The sequence below is a fragment of the Glycine max genome, chromosome 20 (assembly GCF_000004515.6).
Source record: "Glycine max cultivar Williams 82 chromosome 20, Glycine_max_v4.0, whole genome shotgun sequence".
Classification (NCBI taxonomy): domain Eukaryota; kingdom Viridiplantae; phylum Streptophyta; class Magnoliopsida; order Fabales; family Fabaceae; genus Glycine; species Glycine max.
Genome location: NC_038256.2, coordinates 41,961,979 through 41,979,482, shown reverse-complemented (window position 1 = coordinate 41,979,482; position 17,504 = coordinate 41,961,979). Strand labels below are relative to the sequence as shown.

General features: G+C 30.3%; 1 protein-coding gene and 1 non-coding gene across 3 annotated transcripts; both read left to right on the top strand.

Annotated features, from left to right (window-relative positions):
- The first annotated feature begins 2,684 nt into the window (after positions 1 to 2,684).
- On the top strand, positions 2,685 to 2,774 carry MIR172J (microRNA MIR172j). The gene has a single exon (NR_048887.1). It is a non-coding gene; the product is annotated as a microRNA MIR172j (primary transcript).
- Positions 2,775 to 11,711: 8,937 nt separating this feature from the next.
- LOC100776382 (probable protein S-acyltransferase 15) lies at positions 11,712 to 16,249 on the top strand. 2 transcript variants are annotated; one of them, XM_003556195.4, is made up of 7 exons: positions 11,713 to 12,077; positions 12,693 to 12,785; positions 12,900 to 13,001; positions 13,079 to 13,150; positions 15,262 to 15,360; positions 15,446 to 15,541; positions 15,634 to 16,249. In XM_003556195.4, exons 1-7 carry the CDS (start codon positions 11,829 to 11,831, stop codon positions 15,727 to 15,729), a joined length of 807 nt encoding a protein of 268 aa, XP_003556243.1. In that variant the 5' UTR covers positions 11,713 to 11,828; the 3' UTR covers positions 15,730 to 16,249. The 2 variants fall into 2 exon arrangements, with proteins under 2 accessions (XP_014628546.1, XP_003556243.1); XM_014773060.2 differs by lacking the exon at positions 12,900 to 13,001 and having other exon boundaries at positions 11,712 to 12,077.
- The last annotated feature ends 1,255 nt before the right edge of the window (positions 16,250 to 17,504 follow it).

The following is a 17,504-nucleotide window of genomic DNA, read 5'->3' as shown; positions in this document are numbered from 1 at the left end:
AATATGCTTTATTAATAGCGTAAAATTACTTAAATTAAGAAAATAATAAATATAAAAATACACATTATTTCAAAAAATGATATTTTTTTAGTAATAATAATGTTTTATATAAATTGAAAGTATAGTATAATATAATTTAACTCTAATGCATATTTAATGTAAATTCCTTTGAATTATCATTTAATTATATATTTATTAAATTATTGCAAAAAATAAAATATTATAATTATTATTTAAGAAGTCTAATATTGTTCTAATTATAGGTAACATGTTATTAGATACAAATATAAAAGAATTGTTCTATGGTGCAGGTGCAACATGTTATTGGATAAAAAAATAAAAAAAAGGTTTTTCTATTACTCTAACTTTAAAAAATAATGTACTGATAAATATAAAACCCATATTTCACATGGGTACTTTTACTTTTATTTTTAATAATTTGTGTATGTGTAACATTTGGCTCCTTTTGTTTTCCGTTAGTTGTTGTCGTGCCCATTTTTTTTAAATGATTTTCCGTACCTTCTTCACGTGGGGCAGAGATGTTTGAAAAGGAGAGCAGGAGCAACAGCAAGATTTCTCATTCGTAAGAAGCTAAATTAACTAAATTCAGTTAATTGGTCAGGATAAATAATTGAGTATTATATTTTTTTAATATTATTTTTTATTTTCATTAATAAAATAAAAATAATTAAGAACTGATTGTTTACATTAACATTTTATTATTCTTATAATATTTTATATTATTTTATTTCTTTTATCATAATTTTCATCTTATCTTATTTTTTTTTATAAAAAAATCTTTCTTATGTATAAAATATTATACAAGTAGATTATATATATATATATATATATATATATATATATATATTTATAATTTATCAATTTTTTTTAATTTTTACAGACTTATTATTTATAGGTAAGAGAAGGAAAATTAAAAAAATAATAATATCATTAATTAATAAATTATAACAATTGAATTTTTTGATAAATAAAATTAATAAATATTTCATACCAATAATATATAATAATAAAAAAATATAAATCATGCATCTTTCAAAGTTGATGACTTTTATTGATAATGAGTTTCGTTCCACCTTGAAGAATCTGAGTACTGAAGAGTTTGAATAACTGAATCTACCTTAACTAATAAAAATATAAGAGAAAATGTTTTTGAATTTAATTTAAATATTGTCATTTATATGATTACTTTTTTTTAACTTTTATAATAATCATTTTAAAAATTATATTTATAATTTTAATTACTTAACAATATAAAAAATTATTTTAATAATATATCAGAATTAAACTCAATCATTTTTACATAATAAATTCTTACATTTTTGTTTTCAATTATGAAAGAGATAACAAGAAAAGAATAAAAAGTACAGAATACATGCAATAAAATAAGTAATGTGATTGCTAGAGATTGAGAAAAAACCCATATCATATAAAATGTTATAAAAAAATAAATCCAATTAGAATATATTACAGTGTACTCTCTTCTAATTATAATTTTTTATGTACGAGGAAATTGATGAGTTTTATAATTAATTAATAATGTAAACCTTTTTATCCTGATAGTATATAAAAAATAATTTTTAAAATACTTGACCATTGAAGTAATTACTTTAAGGTAACTTCTAATTAATCGTATAAAATTTAAACTCTAGAAAATTATCATACAAACAATGTACTAAAAATATAATGATTGAGAGTTTGCTAACAACAATTAATAATTTAAAAAAGAAAAAGGAAAACTGTCATCTTTCTTCTCTTGACAGATAGTAAAGTCGTTGGTACACAGCATATAACATCGCGTGTGTTTTGTGTCTGTGACAACCTAAAAAAAAACCTTCTCAACCTTCTCTCTCTACGTTTATATATACAGCAGATCCAACTGCAACTGGATCTTGACCTACATGGCTGCTTTTTTTATAATCTTTTCTTCAGCCACACCATGATGGTGTGGTGTCTCTCTTCCTCTTCTTTTTTCTTTCTTTCTTCCCTGTCTTTTTTTTTCGTTGTTGTTGGATCAGTTTATTAAATGGAACCCAAGGTTGTGTCCCAACCCAACCCTTACTCAAAAAGCTATCATTAGTGCCACCAAATTACACATCCATTATTCAGAAACACAAAATACAAATCCATCCATCCACTCTTGTTCTAATCCAAGACCACATATAATTAGATAGTGTTATTTGTATTATATACACACGCATATACAATATGAACATGTAACCATGTATACACCAAATCACCACCAAAAAATAGAAACACACAAAACCCATGATTAATCTCCACCAATTAAAGGTTGTTCAGCTTTAATTTAATCTGTTTGTGTATTTTAATTGCTTGCTTCCCCTTCCCTAGATTATATATTTTCCCTCTTTTTATAGTTTACTAGTACTGCTTTGCTACTCTTCAAATCCTTTTTAAATCTCTCTCTCTTTGTGCGTGCGTGTGTGTATATATTGAATCTGCAGCCTGTAGGAACCGTATATTCTGTTAGGGTTCCCTAAGTTGTTCACTTATATTCTGTTATATATATCTGTCGTATATATAGCAAGGCACCATGGTTGAGGGTTCATGGTAATCTTGTTCTTTTCACTGAATCAATTCGATCATAGCTCAAGCTAAGAAAGGAAATTGCAGCAGCTACTAGGATTTGTATATAGTCGTTGTTTGCAGGTGCAGCAGCATCAAGATTCACACACAGATTCCACCTCCTTGGGGGAGTGTTTAGGTGCTGAGAATCTTGATGATGCTGCATCAGCAATAGACGATTCACGGGCTTCTTTCCAATATAGAGAGATCTTCATCCACAGAAAAAAAATGGTCTGTAGTTCTTGATAGACTTTCATGTCTGCAAGGTAAGATTCTAATTAATATCCTTATTGATATATATTTGAGTTCATAATTTTTTTTTTGTTGAAACTTGAAAGTTATCTGTCAGTTTTCCCAGGAAGCTGGTATAAGAAAGTGAATTATATTACTATACATGTGTGTGTGTGTTGAAATAAAGTGTTCTTAAATTTCGTTGATCTGATGGTGTCCTGGTTCAATTCTTAGGGTTTTAATAAGATATGAAAGCAAAATGTTAATGCAATTTGTACATGCTTTCTATCATTATAGAAAACAAAATTATGTACCTAATAATTTTCTGAGCTGCAGATTTGTTAATTTTGTATATAAGATTCAAAAACATTATTCACAATTTTGGTTAGTATCTATCTTGCATTTCGGTTTCTTTAACTTGATGACCATACTCCCTGCAAGTTCATCATCGGATAAACAACCTTTCTCTGACACAGATACATGTGCAAATTAGTTTCACATCTTTTGTTAAAATGGAAAATAATGATTCAGCCATCTTCATCCATTAATTTATCTACATTAATTAACAACTAGAATGCCTTATTACATCTACCAACAAATGCAAGAATAACCTAGAATTGTTTGAATTTAATCAATGATTTTGAATTAAAATCCTAAATATGCAATTTATATTAAATATTCAGAAAAATAACTATAGGGATTATAATTAATGTTCATATCTAATTGAGAGCAAAATTACCCCTTCTAAATAGAAGATGCTTCCCATTCATCTTAATTTTCTTGCTTTGAAGGTGTAGTTTTTTTTTAAAAAAAAGGTAAATGTTTATTATTCGTTGGTTTTGAGAGAAAGTAAAATCCACAATCTCTTCTTTCATTTTATTTAATCTTATAATTCTCTTGTATCAATTGTATCTTGTTCTACCTCTTCTGGCTTTCAGTACCAAATTCCAGCTGGATGATACATTACACTTTGAACAGCCACATATACAGAGTTTGCAGGGAATATATAAACTATTTAATGCTTTTACGTGCAGTACGTGCTGGTGAGTAGACTTCACTTTAATCTTTGTTCAATTGAAAGTCCAAGTACGTGTTACTTATATCCATTATAAGGATATATAATTATGGCTGTGCCTGAAATCTATTGAGATCTGTGGTTGTAGGGATTGGTTCTCCATATATAACTGCAGCTGCAGAACTCAATGTGTATACTTTTGCATAGACCTGCTTTGTGGAGCACTAACTGTACTGCATTTTTTTTTTCTTTTTTGGTTATTATTAATCTAAACATAAGTTAGGAAAGGCAACTATAACTTAATTTCTAAACCAATATGTTTATACAATGAGAATTGAAGGAAGGTGGTAATGTAATGACATAAACAATTAAGGACTGATGTCTGGTTGATGATGCTATGTACACAGCCTTAGTGCCACTTCATGTCCCACCATGTAAAACGAAGGGTGCAACGAAAGTTTCCAAAGAACTATTAGTTTTTGGTTGTCACCCATTAAAATAATCAATTTTATTATATATTGTTTTTTAACATAAAAAATTGTGAGTGTGTGAAATTATTTTTATTTCTTACTTTTATCTTTTAATTTATGGACTGGTTGGAGCATTAGTACTTTTATTTGCTAATCCTTTTGTGTATACACATTTTGAAAATAAATCCTAAAATTAATGGAGATAGGTTTTTATTATCTTATAATGACGTTTAATTTAAAATATTTTCCTAAAATATTAAACGATCATAATGATTTTTGGTACCACTATTTCCTTATAATGATTCTATACTATACCTTGTGACCAAAGATGTTTTTCGATGATAGTAAGTTGGAATCACAACTAGTTTGGTATGGCGGTACTTTTGTCCTCCTTACGCGTAGATTTGGAGGAAAAAAAAAACGCATCACCGAAATTGTTAGTGTTCATCCAAGATGACCAACTTTAGTGTATTTTTTTTTATATAAGAAAGATTCGTAAAATTATTGATTTTGACTCAAATTTAACTTGATTAAAAAAATATTAATTAGTGTTCTTAAAACATGATTTAAGGAATAAAAAGTAAAATTTCTACATGATTTCCAATACAATTTAATAATAATTTTTTCCATTTATTAATTTCTTAACTGCCGTCTTGAGGATACAAGTTAGCAAATCCTAATTAAAATTCCATAATTAATATATGACTGGGATCAATCAATCCATATAACAATATTAACATTATAAATAGTTAAATCATACTATTAAAGAAATATAAAACTAAAATTAAAATATATTTTATAGTGTATATTTCAAAATAAATAATTAATATCAATATAACATCGAATTGTACAAATAATTACTCATATGACGACATATCAAACCATTAATCTTAGTGCTTTATCCACTGAGTTATAAAGAAATAGGGCAAACTGAAAGAAGTTAGTTTTGCAGTCACAATGTAAAGTCAAGGAAATATCCCACCACCTTAGATCGTACATCCAAATTCCAAAGCCTTAGAGAATAAGTCATATATGTTCAAAGAATTAATGCATCGTTGATTGTTCTTTCAAGTGATATCCTTTGCACAAAGTATTTGATATTGGCAACCCTTTAAAAAAAATGTATCGTCGTGAGCTGTAAAAGGAGTCATCAACATCTTGTATATATGTGGATTTTACTGAGTGAACACCACTTATTTGCACCGTTTAAACCCATCTATCATTCTCTCCCCTCTTTTTATTTGCTTTTCACTTAGTAGATTTTGCAAAGCATGTCCTCCTCCCATTATATAAGTTATCTCTTTTTAATTTTCACTTCCATCTCCATGCCACTTTCTCTCCTCCCATCCATCTACATCACTAAGTAAGTCGCTTTTACTGTCTGCCACCACCGAGAATAATTTACTAAACCTATCTATTAACAAACCATCTGATTACCAGAAAGAAGTATAATTAACCCTCATCCCCTATTATTCATGGCACAAAACTTAAAAACCAATTATCCTTGAATTCTCCACTCTATACCTCTAATGAGCAATGTCTTTCCACCACCTTAAGAAACAAAGTTGTAATCAGGTTGCACCAAAGTATGTTAGAATCTAACATCCAAAACAATATTTTTATTCTTAGAACAAGACATTCTTTCCTATGGCTAACAGAAATTTCCTATGGTTGTGGTACTTCATAATATGACTTCATATCTCTTTAATCCTAACTATAATCAAAACGCAATAATGCAATCATAATTCTTCACAATCTTGGTTTATAAAAGATAGTCTATAAAAATCATTAATCACTACTAAAACTAATAAAGTAGTGACTAAATTTGGTACAAGAAATTATTTCCATTACTAATATTCTAGGGTCACTCAAATTTAGGTTTAAAAACAATTTTAATTACTAATTTCAATTTTTCAAATAATATCAAATAGTTTCTCTCTCTCTTTCTCTTCAATGCTTAATTATCATTTATTGGTCACCCATTTTGTTTTTGTCATGTGCAGAAAATGTAGTCACCCTGACAATGGGGGAGACCCATTGTTGTGTGTTAAGTAAGTGTCTGAAAGAATATCCCCAATCATGAGTGCATATCACAAGCCATGTCAAGTGTAATTAGTAACAGAGCTGTTTTATGATATTGACAACTAAAAAAGAAGGTATACGAATCATTCTCACTTTTGAAGGTCCACAAAAAAGCTTATAGTCTAATGAAAGAACCATTGGTTCAAGAATGGAATCATTAATTTGGGGCTAATTAAATTTCACTATTATCCTTTTTTTTATTTTTATGAAGAGAGTAATATATGACATTATCTTTTGTAATTTTTTATATTTTTTTTGTAGTTCTTTAAATAATCTTATTTAATTTCTTTGAGTTTAACTTTAAAGAAAATAAAAGCGACCCAGAGGTTAACAATGAAGAGCTAAAAAGGATGAAGATAAAACTTACTGCTTAATCTTATAAATAGAAGGTAATCAAACTATTAAAGAAGTTACACATTTGAAACAAAAATTATATTTTTTTATAAAATATTAAAAATTATTATTATTATCATTATTATTTAGGGAGAGCAGGTAATAGACTCTTCAGCTTTGACGTAATTTGGGTATCTTATCCAATAATAAACACTTGACTTTGATAGATTAACAAGAATATCTATTGAACACTTCAATTACTTTACCGATGCAATTTGGTAATTCATTAACATAGTTTTGCTAGTAGAACTTTATAAAAGCAGTAGACTATATATGTTATGATCAGTATTTTATTCCCTAGGTTTGCAACAATTTTTTTCAGAAATCGAATTGAGTATTACTAAGGGTGCAAATTGTAAAATGTCCTTGAATATGGTAATTATAGAATTTTTATTTTTTTTAATTAGCTGAAGGTGGTAATGGCAGAATATTTAGTCGTAGGATATTTTTGGAAGTTGAAGGGAAAAGGAGGATAGCAATCAAAAGTGAATAAAAATTGAAAAAAACGACAAGAGAACGGGATAATGTGTTTTCGTTACTTTTGAAATGTTCTTGATAATAAGGGGGTTTGGTGGTCACTTCAAAAGTATGTTCTACCTTTCCATGATTTAAATTGTGCATAAAAGTGCAATTCAATAATAATTTCAGAAACTAACCTCTTTATTTGACCAAAGCATTTTGGGTTACTGCTGGTCCTCCGAAGTACACACAATAAGCTCGATCGACCTGTATCACAAGAACTTTACATGCCTCTGTAATTTTGTTTTTGCAAATATTTTCATTTCTATTTTTTAATGTCCACTCATCATGCATTATATCAATATTTATTCTCATGTTGACATCGTGCCACACATAACATAATACTTCAAAAAAAAAAAAAACATAGTACTTCAAATATTGAAATGCTTTAAAATTTTCTATTCTATATATATATATATATAACCAAATTCCTTGAACATAACAACACAACATGAAGGGAACACAATACTATACACTATTCATTAATATAGTTAAAGTTAAAATAATCCAAGTTGGTCAATATTGTAGATTTGTGGAACACTAATTTATTTGTTTAAAAGTAGTATATAATTAACATCGAATTAGTCTTTAATAATTAAATGCACGATAATTAATTTCTTATTGTCAAATTACATTGATCATTTTGGTTATTTTGATGTAAACACGAATCATCTGAGATCCAAATATTAAAGCTAAGTAATAATCTTAAGGAAAATTTTCAAGAAAAATGATGTTAAAGAAAATTTTACAATACATTGTGATAAATCAAGATTCAAAATTCTTGTTAGGAGTGATATCCGTATTTAGTATTTTGTCATGTCTTAAAGGAGTGAGTGACACTGAATTGAACGATAATACTTATGGAAAACCAAATAAAAGAAATACAGCAGACACTGTAAACATAGTTAATTGTCATCTTCTCACTGAGGAAACAACTTTTCATGCCTTGATGTTATACATGTCTCACTTGATTGTGATACATCTTACCTTAATGGATACCACTTTTGCAGTTGGCTTTTTCATCCTGTTCATTTTGGTAATCTTTTATTTGCAAAAAATAACGGAAAATGAAAGTTCATCTCGCATATGGTCCCCCTAAATAGGCAGTGATTCTGGTCCCTAGATTTTTCATAGACTTGTGCCAACTGCTGTTGTACCTCCTTCACTTTGCATTGTTTTGCCAAGCCCAATTTCACCACTCCTTTTACTAGTTGGCAGTGCTCGGATTCTGTACCAATTTTTTGTGTGTCCTACACCTAACTCATTTTCACTATTATCAACAACAGCCAAATATTTATGTACTGTAAAGGTCCACAAAGAGAAGAACTGATATCCCCACATTGAAGAATGATCCTAATCTGAGTGCGTGTCTTCAATGTAATGGGTTAAAGGAAACTATATGATATCAAAATTGACCATTGGTATGTGGATATGATGATCTTGTACAAGTTATTTGGAGCCACAAAGGACATTGTTAAAAAGACAGCTTTGTATGAAGCATGGTAAACAAAACGTACATGATTTGTTTCTTGTGCAGTAAAGGGTTAAATGAAACCTTGGGATCATGTTTGGCTAGTAGCTAAGCTTTTTAAACTAGAGCATAGTGTTGTTTAAGCAAAACTGTCATATCAATATATATTTAGCGAACATGCTAGTATTAGAAAGAGCAATATATAGCATATTTATCATCGAAAGGATGATATGATGCTGAAGTGTTGAAAGATAAATCCCACTACAAATTCTCAATCTTAATGCTGAAATTAATCTAAGCCGATTGGTTAACGTCTTCATCCTATTGTTGGATACTGCTGCATGAGGAGTTTGAGTAGTTTCAAACCTACTTGTCATCCCTATTGACAGAAAAATTTCATGAGAAAGCAACAAGATAAAGTTAATTAGCTACAAAGCAGCACTTGTTACTTCAAAGATCTCAATTAATTAAAAAATTTGAAGGTGAAGTGTTTAATGAAAGAAGATGCTAGACAGTTAGATGATCACTAGGTTGTAGTCCTTCAAACCCTGCAACAAGCTAGTAAATATATTTTGAAATTTCTTAAACCTGTATTTTGTAATGTGGTATTACATTATTTTGGTTTTATTTTTTAAAGATTAAATGTTTGATTCCATCAAAGTTAACCGAAAGTTTGAACAGAAATTAGTCAATTTACATGTAGTTGCAGCTAGCTAGAAGAGTTTCTCAAGGTTGTATCATCCACCCAAATCCCCTAGTCATCATGTTTTTCCAACTCTACAAGCCTATGGGCTTCCACACATTTCCTTATGCTGTAAACAGAAATTAAAGACTAGAAAGGCGAATCTATCAGCTTACAATGTTCCTCTACAAGTAGAGAATGTGACACATTCACGATGTTTAAAAGTGCATATGAGATTAATATTACCAATCTATATCTGCAACAAGACAGTGAAAATCAAGAACTAATGTAACTGGCAAATATCCATATATGAGTGCTAGCTAGGGCCTAATGCTTCTCCTAGTTTACCAACCATAAAGTAGCTCTCTCCACTCCATAGTTACCAACCAAGGGTACTCAAAGTCAAAAGCACCAACCCTCCATTGATTTTCGTCAACTTACCTACCATTAAAAACTAATAAAAGTCACTCATAATTCACCTTTACCTAAGATATATATATATATATATATATATATATATATATATATGCATAAAATTAAGGATTCTTTTTCTTTGGAAGCTTTGATTTTCATTTCCAATAATCCTTTTCTTACTCCAGTTGTGACATTTTCTTTGAAGCCAAATGCTTCTTGCCCAACTTTAACATTTGATCGCTTATAAATTATCAACAATTCATCACTTTGAGGTTACAGCATGATATAGACACAAATAACTAAGAAGGATAGACAATAATTTTCTCTTTCAAAGGAAAAAGGTGAGTGCCAATTGCGGAGAAGCTCATAGCCTTTAATTTTCTGATAAACCGTGAGCTATAATGTCCTTACAATTGCACTATGGTCGTTGTGTATTAAAACAAAATACACAGAAGAAATATGTTTTTGTTATATATTAAGGGGTATAAATTAATTATGTATAACAAAAATATGTTACCGTTGTATATCTCTACCAATGGAAACCTATTTTTCAGGGGTATTTTGGTAAAAAATCATCAAAAGACTAAAGGTGGACTTAGTAAACCAGTGTGAGAATATCAAGCCCTTCTTTGTTTGACATCTTGGGCTGCCGAAGCCTAATGCTGGTAATAGGTTCGTTTGGCTCAATTTGTAGAGCACAAAAATATGAAAGTTGGTAAAACATAAACTATAATAATTAAAGTTAAAGATGAGAAATCAATTTATTTTAAGAGAAATTTTTTAAAGTTATTTTTTATTTTTATCATTTATTTCTTTGAAATTTTAAAAAATAAATTTTATAAATGTTAACCTGCAGCTTGTCGCTCCTTTTATTTTATTTTTTATTTTTTTAACTTTTTTTCTATGTTTTTTTAATCTCGGTATAGGAATAGGTGAAGTTTGATAAAAAAACAAAAAAAAAACAAAAATGCTCACTCACACTAAATAAGTTTAAAAATTAATTCTTTAATGTGTATTTTTCCTCAAAAAAAAAAAAAAAGAATCGAGCTACTGTTACAATCAAAAGCATTTTGCATTTTAAAATAAATCATTTACCAATGACTGGAGACTGTATATCTGTTCCAACAGCTTCCCTGATAATTGAATAAATCTATGCTCATTTAGCTCAAATATATATATGATACCTTTTTCATTTCATAAATTAGTCGATATTAAATGCAGTATAAGTTTTAACATTAAAATAAGATATCTTTAACATCTATTTTTTAATACAAATGCAGATACCAACACGACTCTAAGATCCCACGGGTCAACATTACTTACTAGTTCACTCTAAATTCTTTTAAAACTTATTTATTCATTAAAAAAATAATAACAAATTTTCCTCCTTATTTAATTTATTATACAATAATCAAGTCAATATTTTAAAATCTTAAAAGAATCAAAGTCAGAATTTATTTTTTAAGATATCTAATGCATATAAATTAGAAAAAAAATCATATTTATTTCATTATAATTTTATACTTTCTCAGATTTTTGTTTTTGGTGAACTACACTTTCTCAATTTATTTCTTTGTATTTTTTATATAAAAATTGTTTCTATATAGTGGATTGAAATATATGTTCTAATTATAGTTAAAATGTGATTAATAATTGTAAAACCGTAACTAAACAAATAAAAATAAAGGGATTTTAAGGATGAATTAAAAAATTCAAGATAAAAAATAAAAGGAAAAAATAAAAAAAACGAAATTATAGCAAAACATAATTTATCTTAAAAATTACATTTACACCGATTAGTACTATGTTATGCATTAATGTAGAATTTGGTTGAGATTGTGTCCAAGGAATTTATTGTTGTTGTTTTGAGAAAACTCCTGTAGTAGTAGTAATTAAGAAATCGAGGAGCAAGAACAAGAAGGGGTTTGTTATTCTCCATCCATATCGATGAAGGGCAAAAGGTTTCTATCAGTGCCTGTGTTGGCAGTGTTTTTGTTGATGCTTTTTGTGTATTACTCTTCAATCTTCGTCTTCCTCCAAGATTGGCTCGGTTTGCAGAGTTCCCCTGGCACTTTGAATGCGTTCCTTTTCTCTCTCTTTGCTTCTCTATCCCTCTTCTCTTTTTTCTCTTGCGTTCTCACTGACCCCGGCCACGTCCCTTCTTCCTACGCCCCAGATGTTGAATTCTCCAAAGATGTAATCTTTTTTCACATCTCTATCATGGGTCTGTGTTTAATCAATCACAGTGTTTACACTTTCTGTTTTGGAAAGTGATCTGGGTTCTTAAGTGTGTGGCTTCTTGTGTCCCTTATGTGAATCAAAGTAGGAAATTGAACTGAGATTCTCTGTATTGTCAATGGATCAATGCTGCAGGTGTTTCATTTTAGCTGTTATGCATGGTTATTGAATAATTTATGGTGCTTAAATTATAGCTGTTTGCACTTTATACAACACACACACACATACATACATATATTTCTTGTTGGAGATCCTACATTGACGACTAGTGATATGGCTAACATGGTGTATATAAGTGTAGGAGGCAACTCTCACTTTATGAGCTAGTTTTTGGGTCGAGTTAGGTGCAAACTCAAATTCTGAGATTTGTATGATTAGATTCTCTGGCATTTTGCTCTCCCCGCATTGTGATTTTTTATGGCCAAGGATTTAAGTGTTTTGCTTCTACATTATCTGAAGTTGCTGATGTGTTTATGAGTTATGACAGATTAAGGTGTTGATATTGTTATGTTTTCTTTCATGTAATCTATTTTGTTTGATTTGCTGCTGAGTTCCTTGATTGACTTGTTGCAGAATGCAGAACAGAAGAAATGTGACAAGTGCTTTGCATACAAGCCTCCCAGGACCCATCATTGTCGAGTTTGCAGAAGGTGTATTCTGAAAATGGTAGGTCGGTTGCGTCTCGGCAATTGATGTTACTTTGAGCTTCAATTTCACATTTGAGTTCCTGAAGTAAGGATTTATTTTGACCATTTTATTTGATGGCTAAATATGATGTAGGATCATCACTGCTTGTGGATAAATAACTGTGTTGGTTATTGGAATTATAAGGCTTTCTTTGTTTTTGTATTCTATGCCACCACGGCAAGTATTTATTCTACGGTATATTTCCAATCTGGCATCTACTGGTTCTGTAGTGAACAGGATTCCTATTTGACATAAGCTTTTACAATGTGCAGATCATATTTATGAGCTGTGTATTTCAGAAGGACTGGGATCCCATTAAAGGAAGTTCTCTTAAGATCTTTTATGTAAGTTGCATGTTATAATTTATAAATGTTCTGATATATATGCAATAGATTTGTGCTCCTGTTAGACATATAAGGAAATTGTAGGCCATATGTATTTCTCCTTTCTAAAGGCTATTATCGGTTCATACTTCAAACTCTTTCAAAGCATTTTATGCCTTTTGAATCATTAAGTTAATTTCAGCTGCTTGAATTTTTCATAGTTACTTGTATTCTATTCATGTTATTACATGTCTCCTTCTAGTTTGTTCAATTGCAAATAATCCTAAATGACATTGTCCTCCAATTATAAGTCGAGGCATTTTCTTAAGTTGAGAGAGAACCCTTATGCATTTCCTTCATTAGTTTGCTTAAATTACATTTTTACTTCAAAATATTTGATATATATGTATGTATATATATGTTGTATGTTGCATAATGGGTTTTGTAGTAGCTACAACAACAGCAATTGATAGAGGACTAGGAAGCTACAAAGGGCCTATTATGTCTGTAATTTTTTGTTGGTTTAATTGGGCCTTTTATTGGGACTTTGTAATTGACTTCTTAGTTTTATTAGTTAGCAGGTGGTTAGCTTGTTGGGCTCTTGTGCCAAATGGACCTTTTTAGTTAGGAATATAAATATGATGCTCTAAACATTTTGTAAAGATAGATTTGGATGAAATTTGAGATTAGCCTTTGTGGTAAGTGAGAGTTCTCTCTTGGTTCTTGGATTGGAACCTTTTTATTCTTATCTCTTTTGTTTTGATATTTCTTAACCCTTTTGATTCCATTTATTGAGTTTTTGATGCTGAAATTTGTGATCCATGCCAATGAAGTCAATGATTAAGTAGGTCTACATTAGAAGCAAATGGGATGGGCCACAACTGAGAGATCCCAAACTGGCCCAATAATTAGTTAGAGAAGTTGTTAATCATTTAGTTACATTTGTATTCTAACAGTTAGGGAAAAGGGGGCTAGCTGAGATTGTTGGTGAGATAGAAGAGTCTTGAGTCTCTTGAATTTCTGTATGAATTTCATTTGCACTGTGCCCAGTTTACACTGAGTCTAGTCTGGAATTCAGTTCTTCAATAAAGTAAGATCCATTTTTTTCGTTAATTTTGCAGTGCCAGTGTAACAATTGGCATTCGAGTTCTTAGATCTAGTGAGTGACACAAGATTCAATCAAGAAAAGGGTTGTGGGAGACCATAAGATACAATAGTTGTGACTGATAGAGATCTTGAAACCCATCAAGAGCAGGTGTAACAGTAGGTAGTGGAGTTGCAGAGATAGATGGATGCAACACAGGGAAAATCGCAAGACCATGGAGACTGATGGTGCTGGTACAGAGACTGTGCGACAGAAATCCTGAAGTGGGTGCAGGACCTGAAGGATCAATTGCCTGTCTGGTTGCAGAAGTTTATCGGGAGAAACCACTTGGATTTGTTGCTCATGGGAAATCTAGATTAGTTTGCTGCTTGTGTCGCTATGCTTTTTGTAGTGAGACAAACCATTCCGTATTCTATCGATACTCATCCCAATTCCCAAGTTCAGGATATCTATTTAATTGTTTGAGTTGATGTCATTGTCATTCCATGCTGTGATGAGATGAGGCTGGAATCTATCAATTGAAACATCTTTGATCATTTTCAGACTAAGGATTTGGGTCACCTTAAGTATTTTCTGGTATTGAGATGGCTCAATCTGCCACTAGTGTTGCAATATCCTAGAAGGTGTGCGCTGGTTTGTGGACAGCAGTCCCATGGATCCAAACGGCAAACTTGTGTAGGACAGAAGAGTCACTGCACATACTTCTTTGTAGTACTTTTAATTTATGACAAATATGTTCTCTACTGTGATAGACAGTGAAACACATTAAATAAACGGTTTCTCAATAGACTCCTTTCTCTAACCACACTTATTTTCATCACAAGTAAATGATGAAGCAACCTGGTTTTATTTTCCCTATTTAAGTTATAATTATAAACTTATAATTAGCAACATAGAGACAGAGAATGAGACTTTACATGGTTTTCTGTTGAGAAAACATACTTAAACCTTGGGTAACTTGTTCTTTTATTAATCCTTAATTGTCTTAAATCATAAACTAACAATAAGACTTATGAATGGTGTTTAGGTCTTGTATGGAACAATGGTGGTGGGCTTGACCATAACCCTTTTGACTCTTTTTGGATGGCATGTCTACCTTATCCTTCATAACATGACAACCATAGAGGTGGGTTTTCAGTTGAATGTATTCCACTAAAATACCATGTCTTTATTTATTTCTTGGAGATGTCATTTTGTGCCTTTTTTCCCAGTATTATGAAGGAAATCGTGCAAAATGGTTGGCTATGAGGTCTGGGCAGAGCTACCGGCATCCATTCAACATTGGCGCATACAAGAACATTACTTTGGTCTCTCCCTATTCTGTGGTCTTTACTGGCATTAGTTTGCACATATGTACTTATGGTGTTTCTTACCTAACATTCATCTGTTTATTTATCAGGTTTTAGGTCCAAACATGCTGAAATGGTTATGTCCCACGGCAGTAAGCCATCTGAAGGATGGGGTTAGCTTCCCCACGTTACGTGATAATTCTTAAAACTTTCTGGTCTGGCCAAGTCATGAACCAAAGCAGGTCATGCATATGGATCTTGAAATGAGGAATTAAGAACTCATTCATCTGAATTTGATATTCAGAAAAGAGTTTAAAGAGAAAAGACAATTGATCAACAAGCTTTGAGAAAGTAAAGCTTATGCAACGCGTTGATAGATATCTTTACCAAAAATGTTTCAATGTCTGTCTTTCAACAGCTTGGCTTCATCGTAGATTGTTGAAAATGGAAACTTTATTTAGAGCTTGTAAATCAGGTAACACAATTTTACTCCAATTTTATTCCTGACAGTAGAATTCAGTCTTAGCACATATTTAGAGTAATTGCAGGTATGTCACAAAGGCCTTTTCATAGTGTTAAAGGAGAGTTTTAGATTTTGTTTGTAGGTTTAGCCATATTGGTTGTGGCATCTTTTATGTTCATTTCGTTATTGAGAAATGATCTTCAATTTCCTGTGTGTAAAATTGATGATTGATGATTATATGACTTCTATGTATTTTCTGTTCATCTTATTGTATAATGACTTCTAAATATGCTCTCAAAATTAGTTCCATCTTTGTTCTAATAGTAAAAGGACAAATTAATCCCTCCCTCCCACGTGAAGCAAAGGAATTCGAGTGTGTCCCATGTATTTTGGATATTTATCTATTTTATAGATATTCACTTTCGTGTAGTTGGCTTTAAAATCATTAGATGAATGCGGTCATGAGCTTTTTACATTTTTTTTTAAACCAAATTACATCAACTTTCTTTTGGTTAAGCTAAATATGAAGACTTTCCCTATGATTTTAGAGATTTAATAAAATAAATTGTCTAATATAAAATTATTAAAAAAAAGTAGAAAAATAAAATTAATCTAAGATTTATCATTGTCAATTTTGTGAAGTATAATGTTAAAATAATAAATTAAATAGTGTAATAAGAAAATGTGTAGAAGGAATAAATTTCTAATTCACAACATATATCTTAAATATTTCACTTTAAATTTAATTTGAAATCTGAAAATGTTTTGTTTTGTTTTTATTCTAATTCTAATATCAGTATTATTATATGTCCTATATTACTTTCATTTTTATTAAAAAAAATCGTCAAATTAAATCCAAATTATGCTAAGGATGTATGACACCGTGGGAGTATTACCTTAATACAGCTAAATTTCATCCTCAAAGAATGGACCTCAAGGCCAAGGGAGATATATACTACACCAAGCAAAGTAGACACTAGAATTTTCAAGTCAATTAACATTATTTGCTTTTGCTACAAGGCGTTATCCTGGCCATTGAAACGTTTACAACTCAGGACCTTTACCCTCTAGAGTCTAGACCCTTACAGTGGTCTATGCCATCATCTTACAATATATCAAACTTTGACTTCCCATATTATACAGACATACATGCTCTCACAACATGGGTTCTCACGTTACTAAACCTTACTCATGATTTAATAGTTAGTAATTTGGTACATTTTCTTCTCATCGGGTGAAGATAATATTACACTAAATTTAGAGTATTACAACTTATCTTAAAACATTTACGCATTTGAAATAATATAATGTGTTATGGATTGCGCCTATTGGGTTTAGGCCCAATTGTATATGAATCATTTTGGTCCAAACACTGGAATTGCCCAAAGTCAAAAGCATATTTAAGGAATAAGAGTCTTAACATAGTACACCTTTAAAGGATCTCATTTTGGGTTTGCGATGTAGTTATTTTACCAACACACAAAGGGTGTGTTTTTTTCCCCACTTCCCCTATTGCTT